Here is a 20,683-nt window from a genome sequence, read left to right as displayed (position 1 = left end):
GGTGCTCGGCACGGAGTCAGGTCACTTCAAGAGGGGCTGCGTTGACAGCCCAGAAAATAGTTGGTTTTTACTGCAGAGTGGTCAGCATGGGCTGTCCATTACCAACTATTAGTTGGTAATAGTGCAAGTTTTCCTGGCATTGTATGTGTCTGTTGCTAGCGCAGTCTGACTGTAAAACTTTTTCTCTGTCAGCCATTTTAGCTATCCCTGTACTTTCTCTTTCACTAGCCCTTGCGGTGACAGTGCTGCTGATGGATCAAATTACTTCACAGTTCAGTGGTGAAGAGGCGGAGCCTAAGTTGAGCTGAGGAGTTTCACACATACATTCATTATGTCTAGCAGTGATTCTGCTCAGGCTGATATCCCCCTTACACAGTCCTGCAACAGGTGCTTTGCTGGACAAAAGGAAGGAGAGATTATTATGGGAGGATTGTGTACCCTGTGTACCAGAAATGCAGGATTACCTGGGCTTGTTTTGCACAATCACTAAATACCCTGATGGGTCTCCGGAATTACTTATTCAGCATCTACAGCTGACAATAACAGTGCTACAAAGCCACGGTTGGTTGATCAACTGGAAGAAGTCCTCGCTGATGCCCTCACAGAGGATGCTACATCTTGGGGGCATTATTGGATTCTCAACAACAGAGGATTTTCTTGACCAGGGACAAGATAACCACGCTGTAGCAGCTGGTTTGCAGCTGCCTGCGTAGTCGCCAGGTGTCGATTCACTGGGCAGTGCAGTTACTGGGCTCCATGGTGTCGACCTTCGACATGGTGGAGTATGGCCAGTTCCATTCCCGACCTCTACAGACACTGATCCTATCCAGATGGGATGGATCTCCATGCCGGATGCGAACCCAGACACTGGTACTGTCTCCGGAGGTACATCTGTCTCTGACTTGGTGGCTCCACACAAGTCACCTTACCAAAGGCCGCCCCTTTTGGATCCCGGAGTGGTTCCTTCTGACAATGGACGCCTGTCCCCTGGGTTGGGGTGCAATGACTGGTTCACACCTCTTCCAGGGAAGGTGGAAAATAGGAGTCCGTACTTCCAATAAACACATTGGAACTCAGGGCGATTCTAAGGGCTCTTCAGCAAGCAAGGCTCATACTTTATGGAAAACCCGTGCAAGTCCAGTCAGACAATGCCAGCACAGTGGCCTACATAAACCACCAAGGAGGCACTCGAAGTCAGGCGGCACTAATAGAAGTGTCCCGCATCCTGATTTGGGCGGAGGGAAATGTCCAAGCCATATCGGCGGTGTTTATCCCAGGAGTCCTGAACTGGGAAGCGGACTTCCTAAGCTATCCCGATATACACCCAGGGGAATGGTCACTTCAGCAGGAAGTATTTCAGCTTCTGGTGAACAAGTAGGGACTTCCCGAAGTAGATCTAATGGCATCTCGGCACAACCACAAGTTGCCAAGGTATGGCTCAAGAACAAGAGACGTGGGGGCTCTGCTGGTAGACGCTCTGTCGGTCAAATGAACCTTCCAGTTCGCGTACCTGTTTCCTCCATTCTCCCTTCTGCCTCGGGTGATTCGGAAGTTCAAGCAAGAAGGAGGTATGCTACTGCTGGTAGCTCCAGCGTGGCCCAGACGTCGCTGGTACGCAGATCTTCGGAGTCTATCCATAGACACTCCGATGCTGTTGCCTCAACGTCCGGACCTGTTGTCCCAAGGTCCTTGCCTCTACCCAGACCTGAGTCGTCTGTCTTTGACGGCGTGGCTCTTGAGACAGCCCTCTTGAGTTCCAGGGGTTTTTCCAGCTCGGTGGTGAACACCATGCTCAGAGCTCGCAAGCCTGCTTCTGCGAGAATTTATCACAGAGTGTGGCATACCTTCTTTGAATGGTGTCGCCCCAGAGGTTATAATCCTCAAGCATTTGGATTATCCAGGATTTTGGCATTCCTACAGGCTGGCTTAGATCACGGTCTTCGCCTTGCTTCTCTGAAGGTGCAGGTTTCTGCCCGGTCAGTACTGTTCCACCGTAGGATTGCTACTCTTCCAGATGTGCACACCTTTATGCAAGGTGTGCTTCGCATCCATCCTACCTTTATCCCACCGGTGGCTCCTTGGGATTTGACTGTGGTCCTTAGGGCTCTAAAAGGACCGCCATTTGAACCATTGGGCTCAGTGGATTTAAAATGGCTCACAATTAAAACTGTGTTTCTTCTAGCCATTGCTTCGGCCAGAAGGGTGTCAGATTTGGTGGCTTTTTCACGTCTGCCCCCCTTTCTGATTTTTCATAGGGACAGGGCGGTTCTTCGTACTCGCCCTGGTTTCCTACCTATGGTGGTATCCAGCTTCCACATTAATGAGGAAATTGTAGTACCAGCTTTTAACTCCCCAGACCTTTCAGCTGGTGAGGCCTCTTTGGATGTGGTACGTGCTCTACAAACTTGTGGACCATACCAACTCATTTTGGAAGTCGGACTCGTTTGTTCTTTTTGGTTTCTGAAAGAAAGGATGGCCTGCCACTAAGCAGACTTTGGCAGGATGGATTCGCCTGGCAAATTCAGAGGCTTACCTTCATGAGGGCCTTCCTGTACTGTCCTCTGTTAAGGCTCATTCTATTCGGTCTGTGGGTCATTCGTGGGCAGCTCGTCGTGGCGCCTCTGCTGTTCAGCTGTGCAAGGCGGCCACGTGGTCTACTGTCCATACATTCTTAAGGTATTATGCATTTGATACCTTTGCCTCTCAGGATGCTTCCTTCGGGCGGCGGATTCTCCTTTCTGCACAAGAGCGTCCCCACCATTAAGTAGACTGCTTTGGGACATCCCCAAGGTCTTCTGTGGAGCCCTATGGACCCTGCAGTAGAAAATAACAAAAGTAAGGTCTTACCATATCTCTTATCTCTATTTCAACGAAGTCCATAGGGATCCACAGGACTATCGCCCTGTCGCACCTGTGCTGCAGATGGGCTGTGTTCTGGTCACCGGTTTTCCGTCTCCTTCTGTATGTGAGAATGTGATACTTGAGTGTTCCAGAATTTCTTCCTTCTCTCTTGAGGTGCCTTGGCCTGGGGGCGGGGTATAGGAGAGGAGCCCAGTGCATCCTGGGAGCACAAATTTAACTATTGAGGTGCTCGACGACTGACATAATCAACCTATACCCCAAAGTCTCCTGTGGATCCCTATGGACTTCGTAGACACCGCCGTGTCTTTGTGAGACGCAGAGAAGGTGAGCGGATGGTTTCTGCCTGTGTTGTTCCCACTGTGAAGCATGGAGGAGATGGTGTGGGGGTGCTTTGCTGGTGACACTGTTGGCGATTTATTAAAAATTCAAGGCACACTTAACCAGCATGGCTACTGCAGCGCCATGCCATCCCATCTGGTTTGCGCTTACTGGGACTATCATTTGTTTTTCAACAAGACAATGACCCCAATCACACCTCCAGGCTATGTAAGGGCTACTTGACCAAGAAGGAAAGTGATGGAGTGCTGCGTTAGATGACCTGGCCTCACAATCACTCAACCTAAACCCAATTGAGCTGATTTGGGATGAGTTGGACCGCAGAGTGAAGGAAAAGCAGCCAATAAGTGCTCAGCACCTCTGGGAACTCCTTCAAGACTGTTGCAAAACCATTCCAGGAGACTACCTCATGACGCTGATTGAGAGAATGCCAAGTATGTGCAAAGCTGTCATCCAAGAAAAAGGGGGCTACTTTGAGGAATCTAAAACATATTTTGATTTGTTTAACACTTTTTTGTTTACAACATAATTCCATGTGTGTTCTTTCATAGTTTTGATGTCTTCAGTATTAATCTACTCTGTTGAAAATAATTTAAATAAACAAAAACCATTGAATGATAACATATATAAGAACGCTAAAGTGGTGTGTTGGTCAGTCTAAGTACCGCAGCTAAATTGATATATAAATAATTTATAATGTTAATGCAAATAATTGCATTGTTAGGTGGATCCAGAAGTATTTGCAGCCCTGCCTGCTGATCTCCAGGAGGAGTTGAGAGCTGCATATGGTCAGAGGAACAGGCAGCCAGAGGGTTTCATTAACTTGAACCCGTCATTCGGTAAGACAAAATGCTTATTTAGCAAAGGTAACTATTGTACGCTTAACAGATTAAACAGATGTTGCACCTCAGCATTGTTTCATTATGAATGTGGCAATTATTGACAATTCTGTAACTACAGGTTGAGTCTCCCATATACAAATTTTCCAAAATACGGATATTTTTAGCATGACTGAGATAGTGACACCTTTTTATTTTCTGATGGTTCAATGTACACAGACTTTTTGTTTAAGGCACAAAATTTTTTAAATATTGTAGAAAATTACCTGCAGGCTGTGTGTATAAGAAACGTAAATGCATTCTATGTTTAGATTTCAGTCCCATTCAGTGTAGGTCAAGGATGCTAATGACAAAAAGGAGGTTTTCTAAAATATATATATATATATTTTTATTTTTTTTTCAGTTTCAAAAAATCCTTTGCTACAACTAAAAAAGCCTGCATTAAAATCAAAGAAAAAGAGTAGAAAGAAAAATCAAATCAGTCCTACAAAAAAGATGCAGAGCCCTTTGAAGAACAAGCTCTATAGCAGCCCTGCTAAGAACCTTGTAACTAAAGAGAGTCCTCAAAACCATAAAGACGGGCCATTCAAGGAAGAAGCCATACCCTCTGGACAACAGCAGGTAACCTGGCCATACGCTTGCTGCATAAATACTGCATACGAGGTAATGATTATATAACAATGCAGATTCCACAAAAACTTTATAGGAAACAGGTTGCACCTTCTATTAAGAAGCATAAAGGTGAGCAGAATACATTCTCTGAAATAATATTGTTTAACTGTAGTCCATCTATACTTTATCTAAGGCAAGTGGTATCAAAATGACACAGGGCCTACAGTGCATAGTGGGGGAGATGTTGTAACTGGCGATTATGGGGGAGGAGTGGTATCGGCGCATGTTATGTGCGCTGATACAGTTTCTTCCCCATGTATGTGGTGGTGTTTGGTAAATGACAGGGGCTCTGCTATCAACCTGATAGTTCATACATAGGAGCAACGATGTGCTGAGCTGTCAGTGCCACTGACTGTTCCTGCAGCTATCAATATCGACAGCTGTCATTGCCCTATCACCACAGCACTGTCCCTGCTGCGGTGGCTTTCAGCTCTGGGGGCTGAATGCGAGATCTCGCAATGCTTGCTAGGTTCTGCGTCTGCCCATTGAGGCTGTCCGACAAGGGAAACATAGCGCATCAACACTAGGCTGTGCACTCAGGCAGGGATCACACTCCCCTCCCTAGACTGGCATGAAGCAAAAAGTGCACTATTTATCTAGAACAGTTAGGGAGATTTGTCCATCTATTGAGGTAATTGTACCAAAATTGTAGCAAATGATCTTATTTGCGGTGCTAAACTGTAGCTCTATATGATTAATTTTAAAATTGACTGGTTACTATGTTAAGACAGTTTGCTTACATTTACACTTAGAGAATTTCCCAATATGTTATTTATTTTTCTAAATAACTTCTTTTTTTTTTTACTATATCATTACATTGTCTTACAGTAATTTGTAATCTTAAACAAAATGAGGCGTTGCACCAATGTGCAAATACTTAAGGGTAGCATTTGAAAATGTAATACTTTCTATATTTTTTTACACTTTTAAGGTTGACTTGGGTCCCTCAACCTCAAATGTCCATGGATCCATGATTGAAGTGTGTAATTCTTCTAGACCAAAAGCTCCTAATCTAGCTGGTGCCATTGAATTTAGTGATGTGAAAACATTACTGAAAGAGTGGATAACTACAATTTCTGGTATGTATATACAGAAGGCAAATGTAACCCATGCTAAATTTGTTTTAAAAATTTAAATGTAATGAAAATATTTCTCTAATTTGAGAACCAAACATTATTAACATATCTAATTGGATAAGAATAGAGAATAAAATCTATTTCAGACATGGGAGGGTGGAGTCTAATAGGGTGTAAAGCGGTGATTTTTTTTATTTTATCTTTTTAAAGGTAAAACCCCAAAAGCTCTTTACTCTTAATAACTTGCACCCTAATACATTCCCTCCATAGTCTTATGGCAGAGTGACTCACGTATAGCAGTCAGGAGCAAAAAGAACAAGTGGTCTGTAGCATGAAGTCTTGGCATAGACTCCTTGACACGTTTCTCCAGGCTAACAGTGTTCCCAGTTTCCTCAGAAGGTACCTATTGCCAAGACTTTATGCTACAGACCACTTGTTCTTTTCGCTCCTGATTGCTACAAGTGATTCACTCTGCCGCTCATCCCACTGTGGCTATTATCAACCTCTCGCAGGGAGGACGCCGCTCCACACGGGGATTCCACCAGCTGTGCATTAGACGGCATTAACCCACAGCCGTTATGACTATCACCGAGGTTTCACATACACTGCGGAAGCTAGCCCGGCAAACACATCACGCTGGGTCCCTGGTGGGAACGGACTCCGGTGCGTCTAAGTGACTTTACCTCTCATCACCCTGCGGCCACTTTCCGCCTCCCACAGCATCACGGTTTATCCTGCAATTGGAGAAAACAAAGGTCCACACGGAGACCACACAAGCTGTGCATCTGACAGTAAATATTCACAGCCACTTCATTTTGAGTGCGGCTCCAATTACACTGTGCAAGTTAGCCCAGCTAGTGCACAACACCAGATACCCATCAAGAACGGAGCCTGGTGTTCCATGATATACTGGATTTTCATTTTGTTACACAGTGATACATCTGAATTATAGCTCCAAAGTGAATTACCATCTCCCAACTGTGGGTGTTACAGTGTATGATATATAACAGTAACAGAGCGAAATATACTGTTATTCAGAAGCGAACACTATATGAATGACTTTATGCTGGAGACCTGGCCTTATGGTCCATTTTTTCATTAAATTGATGCATTATTGTACATTGGTTCATATTATGTGGTGTATGCTTTTATCTCCATCTGGTATATTAATTATTTTTATTAATTTTTTTACATTTGTGTGGTCATCTGATTTAACTAGCGCTCCACCATTTTTTCTTTTGTCCATATAGTTGAGCAGGAGCAGCACCTGCTGTGTGAGCTGCTTGTTACTTCAGTAATATTTCTCTGTCTGGTTAGCGCACCATTATATATTCTGAGCCATAGCACTGGTGTTGTGCAGGTGTGGCATAAGTCGCAAGCTGAGAAGCAGTCTCAGACGCAGTCTCAGTTATTAAGTGATCCTCTTCACTATGCCTGGCAGTGAGAGTGATATAACTAATTTAGCCCCTATTAAACTGCTCTGTAAAAAATGTACAGCGGTGTTAGGGGCAGGGGACTTAGCCTCTGAGGAGTTATGTTTCAGGTGTTACACTGCCCCGGGCCCTTCTGAGGTTTCTGCCGCTCAGCAGGAGCCGCCATGGGAGTGCTTTACAAAAGCACCAACAACCATTGCGGGGCATTCTGCAGGCCCTCCTATGTGTCCACAGTTCAGTTTTCAACAACAGCACCTTTTGCTAGCGCAAAACCTGCTGCAGGTGTTGCCCCCTCAGTGGGTTAATACAGTTCCTGCTATATTGCAGGGTGAGACTGAGGTACGTCAGAATGTTGCACCTAGAAGCAGACCAGCTAAAAGGGTCTTGCTATCGCCGCAATCTATTGTATGGGATGATGATGATGTATCATCTGATGATGGACTTCTTCTGGATGAGTCTGACTCTGAGCCACCTCCTCTGGAGGCAGGGGTCAAGTCTAAAATATATATTCCAGGGCTAATACAAGCTGTAAAGGCAGCCCCGATCATTGAGGATGAGCCTCCCACGCCTAAATCTAGGCATGCATATTTCATGGAAGAAAAGGTGACTGAGGCTACATTCCCATTGTCTGACCAATTGGTGAATCACTTGGAAGTAGCTTGGAAAACGCCTGGAAAGCGGTATCAACCGCAGAAGCGTCTAGTCTCTGCTTACCCTTTTGCTGAGAATTTTTTCCGAATGTGAGACTCCACCGGTGGTGGATTCCCATATCACGCGCTTGGTAAGAAGTGCAACGCCTTCCATGTCGTCCCTGAAGGATGTTACAGATAGGAAGGTAGAGATCTGCCTTAAATCTGTTTATTCCCTTTCAGGGGCTGCGTGCAGACCAGCTATGGCCATTTGCTGGGTGACTCGGGCCATGGAATGTTGGGCTAACAGCCTTGAAACATCCTTAGCCTCTAATGCTACCAGGGAATAGCTGAATCTGGTGGGAAATCTCTGAGATTCTGCTACCTTTATAAATGAGGCAGCTTTGGATATTGGCCTACTAAATGCTAGGGTTTCTTTGACATCCATTGCGGCTCGCCGCTCTCTGTGGCTCCGTTCTTGGAGAGCTGATGCGGAACCCAAGAAGGGGTTGGAATGTTTGCCTTATGACGGTAAAGTCTTGTTTGGTTCTGATTAGGACAAGATCGTGAATACCTTAGCAGCAGCTAAGTCGGCTTATCTGCCTTCTGCTCTAGCTTCTTCAGGGGCCTCGGACTCTGTCCTTTCGGACCTATCTGGCCCCAGGTAAGGGAAGAACTCAGTTTTTTCCCAGGCCATCCACCGCCAAGAAATCGGCCAGGCCTAAAAAGCAGCCTTGGAGTACTAGCCGTCCAGCTGCCAAACCTGACGACAAGCCCTCCGCTTGATGGGACGGGCCTCCTCCTGGGGGACCCCAGGGTGGGAGGCAGACTTTTTCAGTTCGCCCAGCACTGGTGTTAGACTACCATGGATTCCTTGGTGAGGGAAGTGGTCTCTCTGGGGTACACCCTCTCCTTCCGCAGAAGGCCTCCCCATCAATTCTTTTGCACAGGGCTTCCGAAAAAACGTGGACAAGGCTTTAGCTATTCAACAGGAGGTACAATCCATGCTACAGGCAGAAGTCATTGTACCGGTCCCGATCTCCCAAAGGGGAACAGTGTGTTATTCCAGCATTTTTCTAGTCAAGAAGCCAAACTGTTCTTACCGTCCTATTCTCAATCTCTGGTCCCTGAACAGATTTCTCAGGGTTCCCAGGTTCAGGATGGAAACTCTTCGCTCAGTTATACTGGCTATGGAACCTGGGGAGTTTATGGTGTCTCTGGATATCCAGATTGCATGCCTGCATATTCCAATTACTTCAACTCACCAACGTTTTCTCAGGTTTGCTGTGTCACAACAGCTTTTCCAGACTACCGTTTTGACCTTGCAACTGCATCTTGGGTGTTTACAAAGGTCATAGCAGTAATGGCAGCCTATCTGCGGCTGCAGGGGATCCGCCTGTGACCATACCTGGATGACTTTTTACTGCTAGCAGGGTCTCCAGAGGTCCTTCACCACCACCTGCAGCTAACGATATTTGTGCCCCAGGTACACAGGTGGTTGGTCAACTGGAAGAAGTCCTCGCTGAGTCCGTCTCAAAGGATGCTCCATCTGGGAGCACTGTTGGATTCACAACAGCAAAGAAAAGATCTCCACTTTGCAGATGCGAGTACGCAGATGCCTTCACAGCCGCCAAGTGTCAGCCAACTCAGCGATGCAGTTGCTAAGATCTATGGTGTCAGTGTTCAACATTGTAGAGTATGCCCAGTTTCATTCCCGGCCTCTGCAGAAATCTATCATCTCCAAGTGGGATGGATTACCCCATCATATATGGACTCAAATGATTGTGCTCTCTCCGGAGGTGCGCCTGTCATTGACTTGGTGGCTATAGACGGCCCACCTCAATAAGGGGTGTCCCTTTTGGATCTCGGACTGGGTCCTTCTGATGACAGATGCCAGTCTTCAGGGTTGGGGCACAGTGACTGGTCCACACTCTTTTCAGGGAAGGTAGACCGCAGAGGAATCTGTGCTTCCAATCAATAATTTGGAACTGCGGGCAGTTTTTAGGGCCCTGCAGCAAGCCAGGCTGTTGCTTCACGGAAAACCTGTGCAAGTACAGTCAGAAAATGCCATGACAGTGGCTTATCTAAACTGTCAAGGAGGAACTCTAAGTCAGGCAGCAATGACAGAGGTGTCACACATTCTGACATGGGAGGAAGGCCATCTACCAGTCATAGCAGCGGTGTTCATTCCGGGAGTGCTGAATTGGGAAGCGGACTTCCTCAGTCGTCACGTAATGCATCCCGGGGAATGGTCTCTCTACAAAGCGGTGTTTCAGCTCTTAGTGGACAGGTAGGGCCTTCCAGACGTGGACCTCATTGCCTCTAGGCTAAATCACAAGCTGTCACAGTACGGGTCCAGGACAAGAGACGCCGGAGCTCTCTTGGTGGATGCTCTGTCAGTCAGGTGGACCTTCCAGTTTGTGTACCCGTTTCCTCCAATCTCCCTTCTTCCTCGTGTTCTTCGAAAATTCAAACAGGAGGGAGGCAAGGTCCTGCTGGTGGCTCCAGCATGGCCCCGACATCCATGGTACTCAGATCTTCGGATCTCTCCATTGACACTCTGTGGCTGTTGCCTCAACGTCCGGACCTGTTGTCTCAGGGTCCATCCCTCCTAAGGTCCAAGGGTTTTTCTGGCTCTGTGGTTAACACCATGCTCAGAGCAAGAAAACCTGCCTCTGCTAGGATTTACCACAGGGTGTGGCATACCTATTTTGAATGGTGTCATCCAAAAAGTTATGACCCCCAGGTGTTCAGGATATCCAGAGTGTTGGCTTTCCTGCAGGTGGGTTTGGACCTTGGTCTCAGCCTTGCTACACTGAAGGTCCATATCTCGGCCCTTTCAGTGTGGTTTCAGCAAAGGATTGCTCCTCTTCCTGACTTCCACACTTTCTTGCAGGGGGTCCTGCGTTTCCAGCCTCCCTTTGTCCCTCCTGTAATGCCTTTGGATTTGTCTGTTGTCCTTAGGGCCCTCCCTTTGAACTACTGGGCTCAGTGGACCTCAAATGGCTTAGTTCTGGCCGTTGCATCTGCCAGAAGTGTTTCTGATTTGGGGGCTCTCTCCTGTCGTTCCCCATTTCTAGTTTTTCACAGGGACAGGGCAGTGCTTCTTACTCGCCCCGGGGTTCCTTCCTAAAGTGGTCTCTAGTTTTCATATTAATGAAGAAATTATTGTGCCGGCCTTTAACTCTCCCCGCTAATGGCATGGAAGATGATTATGAACTGTATTGGAGTCTGTAATGAATACACGGGGTGGGGTTAAAGAATGTGTATATTTAATATCACCATTTGTAGACTAAATATAAATATATGTAAATATTGTTCTTATACAGACAGTCACAAAATATGAGCATTATAGTCAGAGCCCAGAAACTAGCTTGGTTGGTCCATTAGCATTGAATACAGATGTAGCTAGCTTTCACACTACAAGCCAATTAAGATTTCAATACATGTGGCCATGAGCTTCTCTGTGTTTACAGACAGGATACAGTACCTAACACAATAAGGTTCAACCATCCCCCAAGGGTTTCAGTTTCAAAAAAAATGTCAGTATCGGTGATTGTAACTCACTGCTTGATTACATCATTTAGAATACACCAAATTGCAAAACAGGGATCCAATTAAAACATTTTTTTTTATATATATATACATAATTTAATTTTTATTAATGCAAAACTAAGTGCCATTGCTACTCCCATCTGTGACCTCTGCTAACGCCACTACTTTGCTCCCCAAATCAGTGCACTTTGATTATACTGTGCACATCTGTTTCCTTAAAAGAGGATTTTGCACTTTGTTTTGGACAACTTGTTCTTTGTAAATAAGTCCATTTGTGTTAATTGTATCAGCAAACTGGACCTGTTCAATAAGGATAAACCATTCGCAATAACTGATTTCTTGATTAACGCCATTTTTTTGTTAGTTTATGTCATTAACAATAAAATCATTTGACAGGTAATAAAATGTATGAGTAGAGGAGTAGTGTGGGAGTGGTGATTATCTAGTAGCGGCTTATCACTTTAATGGTTTGTGATCTTTATCTCATTTCTCACCAGACCCTATGGAAGAAGATATACTGCAAGTGGTAAAATACTGCACTGATTTAATAGAAGAAAAAGATTTGGAGAAATTAGATTTGGTTATAAAATATATGAAAAGGTGACTTATTTTGTTCCATGTTACCATTGCCTTTTATTATTGAATGTACAGTAATTATAACATTACATTTAATAAGAGGGACATCTCTATAGAATAAATCACCAGACATTTTAAACAAATGTTACAAGCTATAAAGCTGGGTACACACTTGTTCGATTGGTGAACGATAGATCATTAGTGCATCGGAGGGGGTGTACACCTAATATGTCTGTGAACAACGTCATTCACAGACATATTAGGTTGGCCCTTCAGCACAGCAAATACCGATATATCGGCACATCTGGCTATATGTATGGGTGACCCACGGACCGCCGACAATGACATCACAACTGGGAGGGCAATTTAAATGCCCACCCAGTTGTGATGATTGGTTACTTTATAGCTTACAAATCGGCCGCACTGACAGCCATTTTGTCTACTGACCGATCCATCATTTAAGCGTGTACCCAGCATTACAAATTTGGAATCAGTGCTCTACTGCTACTAACCTTTTCCGTCAGAGCACCTTTTTTTTTTTTTTTTTTTTTTTTTTTTTTTAACTGAAAGATCTGTGTGTAAATAAAAATAAATGCCAATTTGGTCTAAACCACAGCGGAAAGGGAATAATTGGGTTACAGTGTGGTAAAGGGTGCATGGTCATGTGATCCTGATGCTTGATCTGCTTTGTGTTGAATTTAGAACAAAATGCAACTCAAACAAACCTTTATATAGGGACTGTAGATCCTTACCGTGATCTCAAAAGCAATTTTCATAATGTGTGATGCCCTTTTTCATCTTCAGTTTCAACTGCTTTTTACATTAAAAGGAACACAACACAAGTAGTTGTAGTATGTGCTAAGGGAATGGGATTGAAATACCGGACGCTCAAGAGCCGCTGGTTCAAATCCCGACAGTGACAGGCCGACGGGTGAAGATCCCGACGCCCGGTGGTAAGTATGCTAACCCTCCCCTCTACTCCCCCCCCCCCCCTTTCCCTTAGGGGTGCCTAACCCTAACCTCCCCCCCCCATGGGTGCCTAAACCCAGGGGAATAGCGAGGGTGGTTCCAGTGGAGGACGAGCTCCAGGTGGCAAAATGGACAGAGGGCACCATCCAGGGTTCTGGAATTCATGGAGCGCTACATAGTATAACGCCCGCCTGTTAGAATATAAAGCAAACAAACCGAGATAAAACTAAATAAGTTACGGATCTGAGATCTGTTTCTACATTTGATGCTCAAGCTGCCCAAATTGTCTCCCCTCCGACCCTCCCTCCTCTGTGATCATCTTCTGTCACATCTCCTTTCCTGTCAGATTGATTACATTCACTTCTCACCTTTTTAATTCCCTCCCCTCTCTACCCTGTGATCAGCTCTTTGCCCCTGTCCACTCCTTTCTTATTGGCTTCTGTCACAACCCCCTTATTGGCCTCTGACGATCAGAGAGGGGAGTTGACACTTTCCTCTCCTCTTTGATCCTCTCCCTCCTTCTCTCCTCATCCTGTGCTTCAATGGACTTAAAAGTGACACATCTGAGGTAAAATCCTAAGCTTCAATTATAAGGTTTGAGTTTAAAAAAAGTCACTGCTTTGCTATTTAAAGTTTGAGGTGTTCCCAGCCACAGAGTGTTATTTGAAAGGTCTTTTAAAAGATATTAGAAGACCTGGAATAATAATGGTAGACAGAACATGATTGGTAATATATGTGCAATGTATATTTGTGAAGTAGGAGCATAGCTGAGAAGGTGTTCTCACTCCAGTGAAAGCTGCTTGGGGCAGTAATTGCAGTAATAAGCTGAGCACCCTGTGGAATTTCACTCTAGCACATGTAATCTGTCCATTTAAGTTAAATGATCAGAATATAAATGCAATCTCCTCTAGCTCCTTTAAATCATTGTTATTAGTCAAAGTCAGATCCTAGGTGCTATACATAAATAAAGCAGTGCCACAGCAGCTTCCCCTTACTGTCAGTGCATCCGAAGCATTCTATTCCCCCAATGGGACCTCAATGCCCAGCATGATACTGCCACTGTTTGCTGTTTTTCTGTTCACTTCAGTATTCCCCCGCAGGCTGGCCATTCCCCACTGGCACAGTTCAGTACAGGGAAGGGGCGCTATGGCATGCACTTTCTCCAGACGCCATGGTTCCACGCTACTCCTCTGCCTAAACCTAGCCCCCCTCCCCGCACCCTAACCCTCCTGGGGTAGGGGGGAGAGGGTGCCTAACCCCACCCTCCCTAGTGCCTAACCCTAACCTTCCACAGGGGTCCCTAAACCTAACCCCCACCCCCAATATTCCTGGGCTAAGTGTGTACTTACCCAGCAGAGAGGACGATCGGTCCGGCGTCTGGATTAACATAGGCGTCAGTATTTCGACGCCTATGTTAAATCCGTTGCCGGGATTACACTGTCAGAATTGATAACTACATCCCGTACATGCTGGAAGCTCTTTGGCAACAAATAAGATGCATAGAATTTGACAGCAGATGAGTACCATGTGGCCAATCTAGTCTGCCCCTTTTTTAACCTTATGGTAACCTCAAACTCAATCTGATCCTTAATTTTTCTTTATCTATATCCTTATGTCTATATCAAGCATGTTTATATTGCTCTACTGTATTAGCCTCGAACACTTCGGATGTGGCGCTATTCCACTTATCTACCACCCTTCCTGTGAAGTCATTTTTCCTCATATTTCCCCTGAACTTACTTCCTGTCAATCTCAGTGCATGTCCTTGTACTCTAGTACTTCTCTTCCTTTGAAGAATGTTTCCCTCCTGTACTTTGTTAGAACCCTTGATATAGTTGAAAGTTTGTATCATGTCTCCCCTTTCCCTTCTCTGCTCCAAACTATACATATTATGAAGTAAAGAAAAGCCCTGTTAAACTGAAAACAAGGCTTTTCACTGCTTTGTTCTATGCAGGAAGGGAGATACCATGGAGAAGTGAATGCGCCTCTGCTCCGTGGCTGGATCACTTCCCCATACAGTGGTATGATGAGTACAATTCATAGTAGAATGGAAAGCTCAGCTTTCCGTTTCTCTGCAGTGTACAGATTTGCTATCTCAAGATGACGTAATCTGTACTTCAAAACGAAAAGAGCAGGAAGTTGAATACTTTCCTGCTCACTGGCTCCATCCCCTTTAGACTAGCGTCCTTTGAGATCAGCAGGTCACATCAGAATTGCTGCAGACGCTGGCGCATGTACAGTGGGAAGAAGACCTATCAGGCGCCCGATATGTCTGTCTTTGTGCCGATTCCCAGGATCACGGAGGGGCCATTTACCAGAGGACATTGCCAGACAGGTAAGTTCACATGAATAGCTACAAAATATCATTATAGATCATATCTATGTGATGCAATATATAGTGATATTTTGCAGTAGCCAGTTCATGTTTTACATAAATAGACCCCCTAAGATCTTTAAGTCTTTCAGAAAAAGTTTTGTGGTATAGGGCATGCAACATTTTAGTTGCCCTTCTCTGTACAGAATCTATTGTATTTATATCCTTCAGGAAATATGGCCTCCAGAACTCAACACAGTATTCTATATGAGGCCGCACTAATGACCTATACAGTGGTATTATTCAGTGATCGCGCTTAGCAAAAAAAAATGTCGGTCTCAGGGACCCCTCACTAAATAGAAATGGGGTCCTACTTCACAGTTTCTGGGTCCCATCACAATTTTTGCTTCCCCACATCAGACCACTTGCTTACACATATACTGCTTATAAAAACAGCTTGAGGCAGGCAGCAGTTGGAGTAGTGCTGGTGGTTGAGTCAGGATCAGTTGGGGTCAAGGGGGGTGCAGGCAGTGCTAGGGAGGGGGTAAGGGCAGGCATTACTGTGCTGGCGGTAGGAAGGGGGTGGGTGAAGGCAGCTTACACTTTGGGCAATACGTATATAGTAAAATGGAGTGCAATTTGTGCTGGCACCCCCAGATATGCGGCCTATACATTTTCACGTTGGTTTCCTGCCACCAGAAATACACACTGATAAAAATAAAAGGGAGAAACGTTCTTTGGCACTTCTGATAGTCCCACACAGAATATAAAAGTTATTTATTAAAAGAAAACTTCCCTTAGGGATCGTATCATCCAAAAGGTCTCATTCACATGGATAAGTCCACTTTATCTTAGTTTGCTGTATTTATCTGTAGTGACCACACCATTGTTTTACCCATAAAAAAAATATATATATATAATATATATGGTGCAGAATGTTCCAAACATGTAAAGGTAGTTATTCATAAAAAAAAATCTCATATGTAAAAATTATGACATGCATATAATAAATAATGCAGAATCCAGAGTAGAGATAATTGTGCGGAACCGTACGCTCAAATGTGGGAATACCGGAATCTCCCTCCCTACCATAATTTTATTGCACTTATTCATTCCTTTTATCACTGTACGTTCCATATAATTATTTGTACACTAAATGCTACAAGTGTTACTGCATTATTTGTCATTATTTATTCATAAAAATTTTCATATGTAAAAACGAATACCTTTTGTATGTTTGGACTGTTCTGCACCATATATATTTTTTCTTCTCTTCTGGGTAAAAATCTTGCGGAGATTCATTTGTTGGATCATATCTGGAAAAGAAAAAAAAAAAGAACACTGGAGAGGTCACTGCAGAAAAATACATCAAACTTGGAGCAAGAAAAAGTGGACTTCATGCGAATTAGATTTTTCAGCAGTCTGGGCAATGATTGAGGCAGGCACAAGTTTGGGTAAAAGGGGTAAGGAAAGCAGTTGGGACAGTACTGGGGGAAAGAGGGGGTTAGGGGCAGGCAGTGCTGGGGATAAGGAGGTGTAAGGGAGATTGCTAAATAAGAAATTGGCTAGCTTCCTCCACCTCTGTTGGCCTGTTTTGCAGCACTGCCAGCTCACAACACACACCAGTTTCTCATTTGAACAGTTCCAGATCCACATTACGGTGAAGTAGGACCGCATTTCTTTTCCCATTTGCATAATTGTTGGTTGGCAGCAGGCAGAGATACAGAAGCCACGCGATTGGCTGCAGCAGAGTGCATCCCTAGGGACCCACCCACTTTGTAAAAGTGAGTCCCCAGTCCTCAATTTAGGGTAAAATACGCGCTATAGCATGTATATGTAATCACTGATTACATATACGCGCTATAGCATGTATATGTAATCACTGATTACATGTTTCTTTCTGCTGCTACCGATTCCTCTCCCTATGTAACCAAGCATCTGCCTTGCCTTTCTCATTGCTTTGTTACATTGCTTACCTAACTTTAAGTGACTGCTAGATCCTCATCAGTAGTGTCCATTACAGTCCCCTTGTTACTATATTTAGCCTTTGGGTTTTTGAGACCGAAGTGCATGATTTTTGCATTAAACTGTAGTTGCCACGCTCTTGACTATTCCTCTAGTTTACCTAGATCCGCCATAATTTGTTTTACCCCTCCTGGTGTGTCTTACCCTATTGCATAACTCTGTGTCATCTGCAAAACTTGCAGGGTCACCAATAAAGATATTAAAAAGTACTGGTCCAAGTACAGATCCCTGGGCTTACCCTCCTGGTAACCTTTCCCTCCTGTGACTGCACTCCATTTACTACAACACTATGTGCCTCATTCAGCAAGGAACACAGTTGCTAATACGCACGCAATAGGTCTATCGATACTGCCTATACCTTCTAAACCTCTATACGATCCTGCCTATAACTTCTAGAATTGTCATTATTTGCTGCATGCAAATCTAAGCTGCTAACATTACAGAGTACATTTTAATGTTTTAACTCTCTATAGTCCATAGTTCGCAGATGCATGTTCCGATCTTCTCACCGATGGTACCGGAGATCTGTTGAGACAGAGTAGATCAGTACAACACCAAACACTGTCCGTTTATCATGTACTAAACCTTAGTTGCAGAAAACAGTCATATCTTTACATGCTGGCATTGTGAATGAATCGCGTAATAACCCTTTTGCGCTACCGAACCATTGCTTTAAGTGTATGTATGCAAGGAAAACTACGCTAAATAGCGTTGTGTGTCTGGGAGTCTGTGGGGTACTTACCTTTTCAGCCTAGCGCTGCTCGCTATCTTTGAGTGTGTGGGATTGTATAAAGTGTTCTAATGTGTTTCAGACGCACAGCACAGTTTAACTATATTGCACTCTCTGCGCTATGAGATTGTGCTAACCTCACGGCTAGGTGTTTTACTGAGAGTGCAGGGAGCACAGCCCTAACTAGCGCTGTGTAAGTGCTGGAATGTTATCCTTAGGTGTTTTGACTATTGACAGTATGATTTTGAGAAGCATTAATAAAAGTGTTCTAATGCTAATCATTAGCTATTTTGCGTTGTGCACTGTTTAACATCGTGTGTATGTGTTAATGTGAATTCAGGGAAAACACCACTAATTTGCTACTATTTTGTTCATATTTAAGTCTGTGGTGATTTTAATATGTTGGAAAGTCATCTCTATGTATGTTAAACACTGTCGTAATGTGTTTGGGGAAGATTGTTAAAAAGCTGGCCGTGCTATTTATTAGCAATTTAGCGTTGTGTTTTGTGTACCATGTGGTTTTGACAAAATGGCGCTGTGTGATCTATTTCTAAGATGGAGTTTTATCACCATTCGCAAGATGGCGTCGTGCAGATTCCGATTGTAAACAGATTCCGTCTTAGCCAATCATCCGACTTCGACAGGTCGATTAATTTGCATTGTGCCTGCGCATGCATCGCAGTGTGCGAACTAGCAATTGCGATGGGAACTGCGTTTGCAGAGGCTACGCAGACAAACGGCACTTCCTATCAATCACTCTGCTGTCTGTTGGTGGTGGTCGGGCAAACGCAGGCATGCCAGTGCATTTCAACGTCGTTGCATGGGCATGCATAAATTATCCACTACGCTACCAGACACCGCCTGAAATCTCATAGCTTGCGCAGAAGTTAGCAATTCCGAGTGAGGTCTGACCTGCCTTAAGTGTGCGCCTGGGTCTGATGTTACTGATTGTTTTGCTATGTTGCCCTAGTATATGGATGTGAGTAAGGGGAAGTGGGCGTCCTTATGTCAGGCTGCGTTCACACATTTAAATAGCACCGCTGATATACGCACGCACTGCAATTGCTCATAAGCAGAATTGCGATCCTTGCTGAATCAGGCCCTATGTTTCCTATTCTGCAACCCAATTCTTATCCATTCAACCATCTTAGACACCAAGCTTTCAAGTTTATTTAACAGTCTGCAGTGTGGGACAGTGGCCCTGATTCAGTCCCGTTCGCACGTAACCTGCCGATGTTTGCAATTTGGCATGCGTATAAGACTCAGTGCGCGAACTAGTCCATGCGATCGCAGAGCATTCGCACCCTGTACATAAACGCCTCGCTAGAATGAGTGACAGGACGAGCCATGTGTGGGTGGTCAATGGAAACGGAGGTGCGTGTCTGTGCTTCTTAATGTCGTTTCAGGGGCGTGCATAATTAAGAGGCATCGCCAGCATACATGTCACATGGCTGATTACACACAGCAGCACTCGCGGTAGGGTATGGTCAGCCACAAGTGCTGCGTATGGGTCCGATGTTACTGATTGATTGTTTAATACACTTCCTGGAGATGACGTGTTACGAATGGAAAGTGGGCGTCTAAATACACACCGCGATCCCACAGCAAGGCATAGTGGGCGTGCTAATGTCTTGCGGTGCAATGGCGGGAGTTGCATACTTTGGCAGCTGACGGCTGCGTGCGAACACATCCTAGCGAATGGGTCTGAATCAGGCCCAGTGTCCAAAGCATTACTAAAGTCTAGATATGCTACATTTACAGCCCTCCTTGATCTACTACTTTAGGCACCCAGTCAAAAAAAAAAAAAAAAGTCAATAGTATAAATGTGGCACAAGGCTGGATTCCTAAAACTTTTTGTAGTAATTTGCTACTCTTTCAAGGTCAGTAATATTTCAAATCGAATAAATATGAGCTACATGTGATAATCATACATGCCTACTCTCCCGACTGGGTTGGGAGCCTCCCGAAAATCGGGTGCCCCTCCCGGAAAAGTAGTCTTTCCCTCTCCCTCTCCCCCCCCCTGCTAAGTCGACCTGACTGCCTCCCTCCCGGACGGAAGGGATAGCCAGGATATCGTTAAGTATGGTGATAATTTAAGTCTTTGCTATGCTTGAGCAGGGCTCCTATGCGGTCTAAATTATCAGTGGAACAAGCCAGAACATGTCATTATACATAACACGCTCCTATTTAAGTAAAGCCTAGGGAACATTTCAAATAAGGATCTGTTTAAAGAAAAATAAAAACAAGTAACACATTATAATACATACTGTAATGTATGACTTCAATTCATGACAAAAATTGTTAGTTTATTAAATGTTTAAAGCCATGTATCCACTAGATGATAAAGTGGACTATTTGAACGATATCATTAATAGTGGATATGCCGTCAACGACCAGAGATGCAAGCTTCCGCTGGTCATTCCCGACATCTATAATCACCCTTACTTGCAGGGCAACCTGAAAATAATGTCAGGTTCTGCAAGTATGGGAATGAGGGAGGGTGACATCACTGAATCATATAGTTCAGTGTGCGCGATCAATGTCGTTTCACTGCAGGGGAAACACTAGACCAGTGGTCTCCAACCGGCAGCTCACAGCCTTAACTTTGGTAGCTCACCTAGCTGTAGTACTGCCGACTCAACCAGGAAGTGACCTGACGCACACTCC

General features: G+C 44.6%; 1 protein-coding gene across 1 annotated transcript in view; it reads left to right on the top strand.

Moving 5' to 3' along the window:
• Positions 1–20,683, top strand: part of REV1 (REV1 DNA directed polymerase) — a 148,925-nt gene that overhangs the window by 127,088 nt on the left and 1,154 nt on the right. Inside the window, exons 19-22 of the mRNA XM_088454127.1 lie at positions 3,923–4,037; positions 4,441–4,658; positions 5,641–5,788; positions 11,900–12,002. Coding sequence (XP_088310253.1) covers positions 3,923–4,037; positions 4,441–4,658; positions 5,641–5,788; positions 11,900–12,002 — 584 coding nt within the window. The remainder of the gene's footprint in view (positions 1–3,922; positions 4,038–4,440; positions 4,659–5,640; positions 5,789–11,899; positions 12,003–20,683) is intronic.

This window comes from Taudactylus pleione, unplaced genomic scaffold (assembly GCF_031769625.1).
Source record: "Taudactylus pleione unplaced genomic scaffold, aTauple2 ptg000609l, whole genome shotgun sequence".
NCBI classification, from domain to species: Eukaryota; Metazoa; Chordata; class Amphibia; order Anura; family Myobatrachidae; genus Taudactylus; species Taudactylus pleione.
Note: the sequence above shows the minus strand (reverse complement) of the source record. Positions and strands in the feature narration are given on the sequence as shown.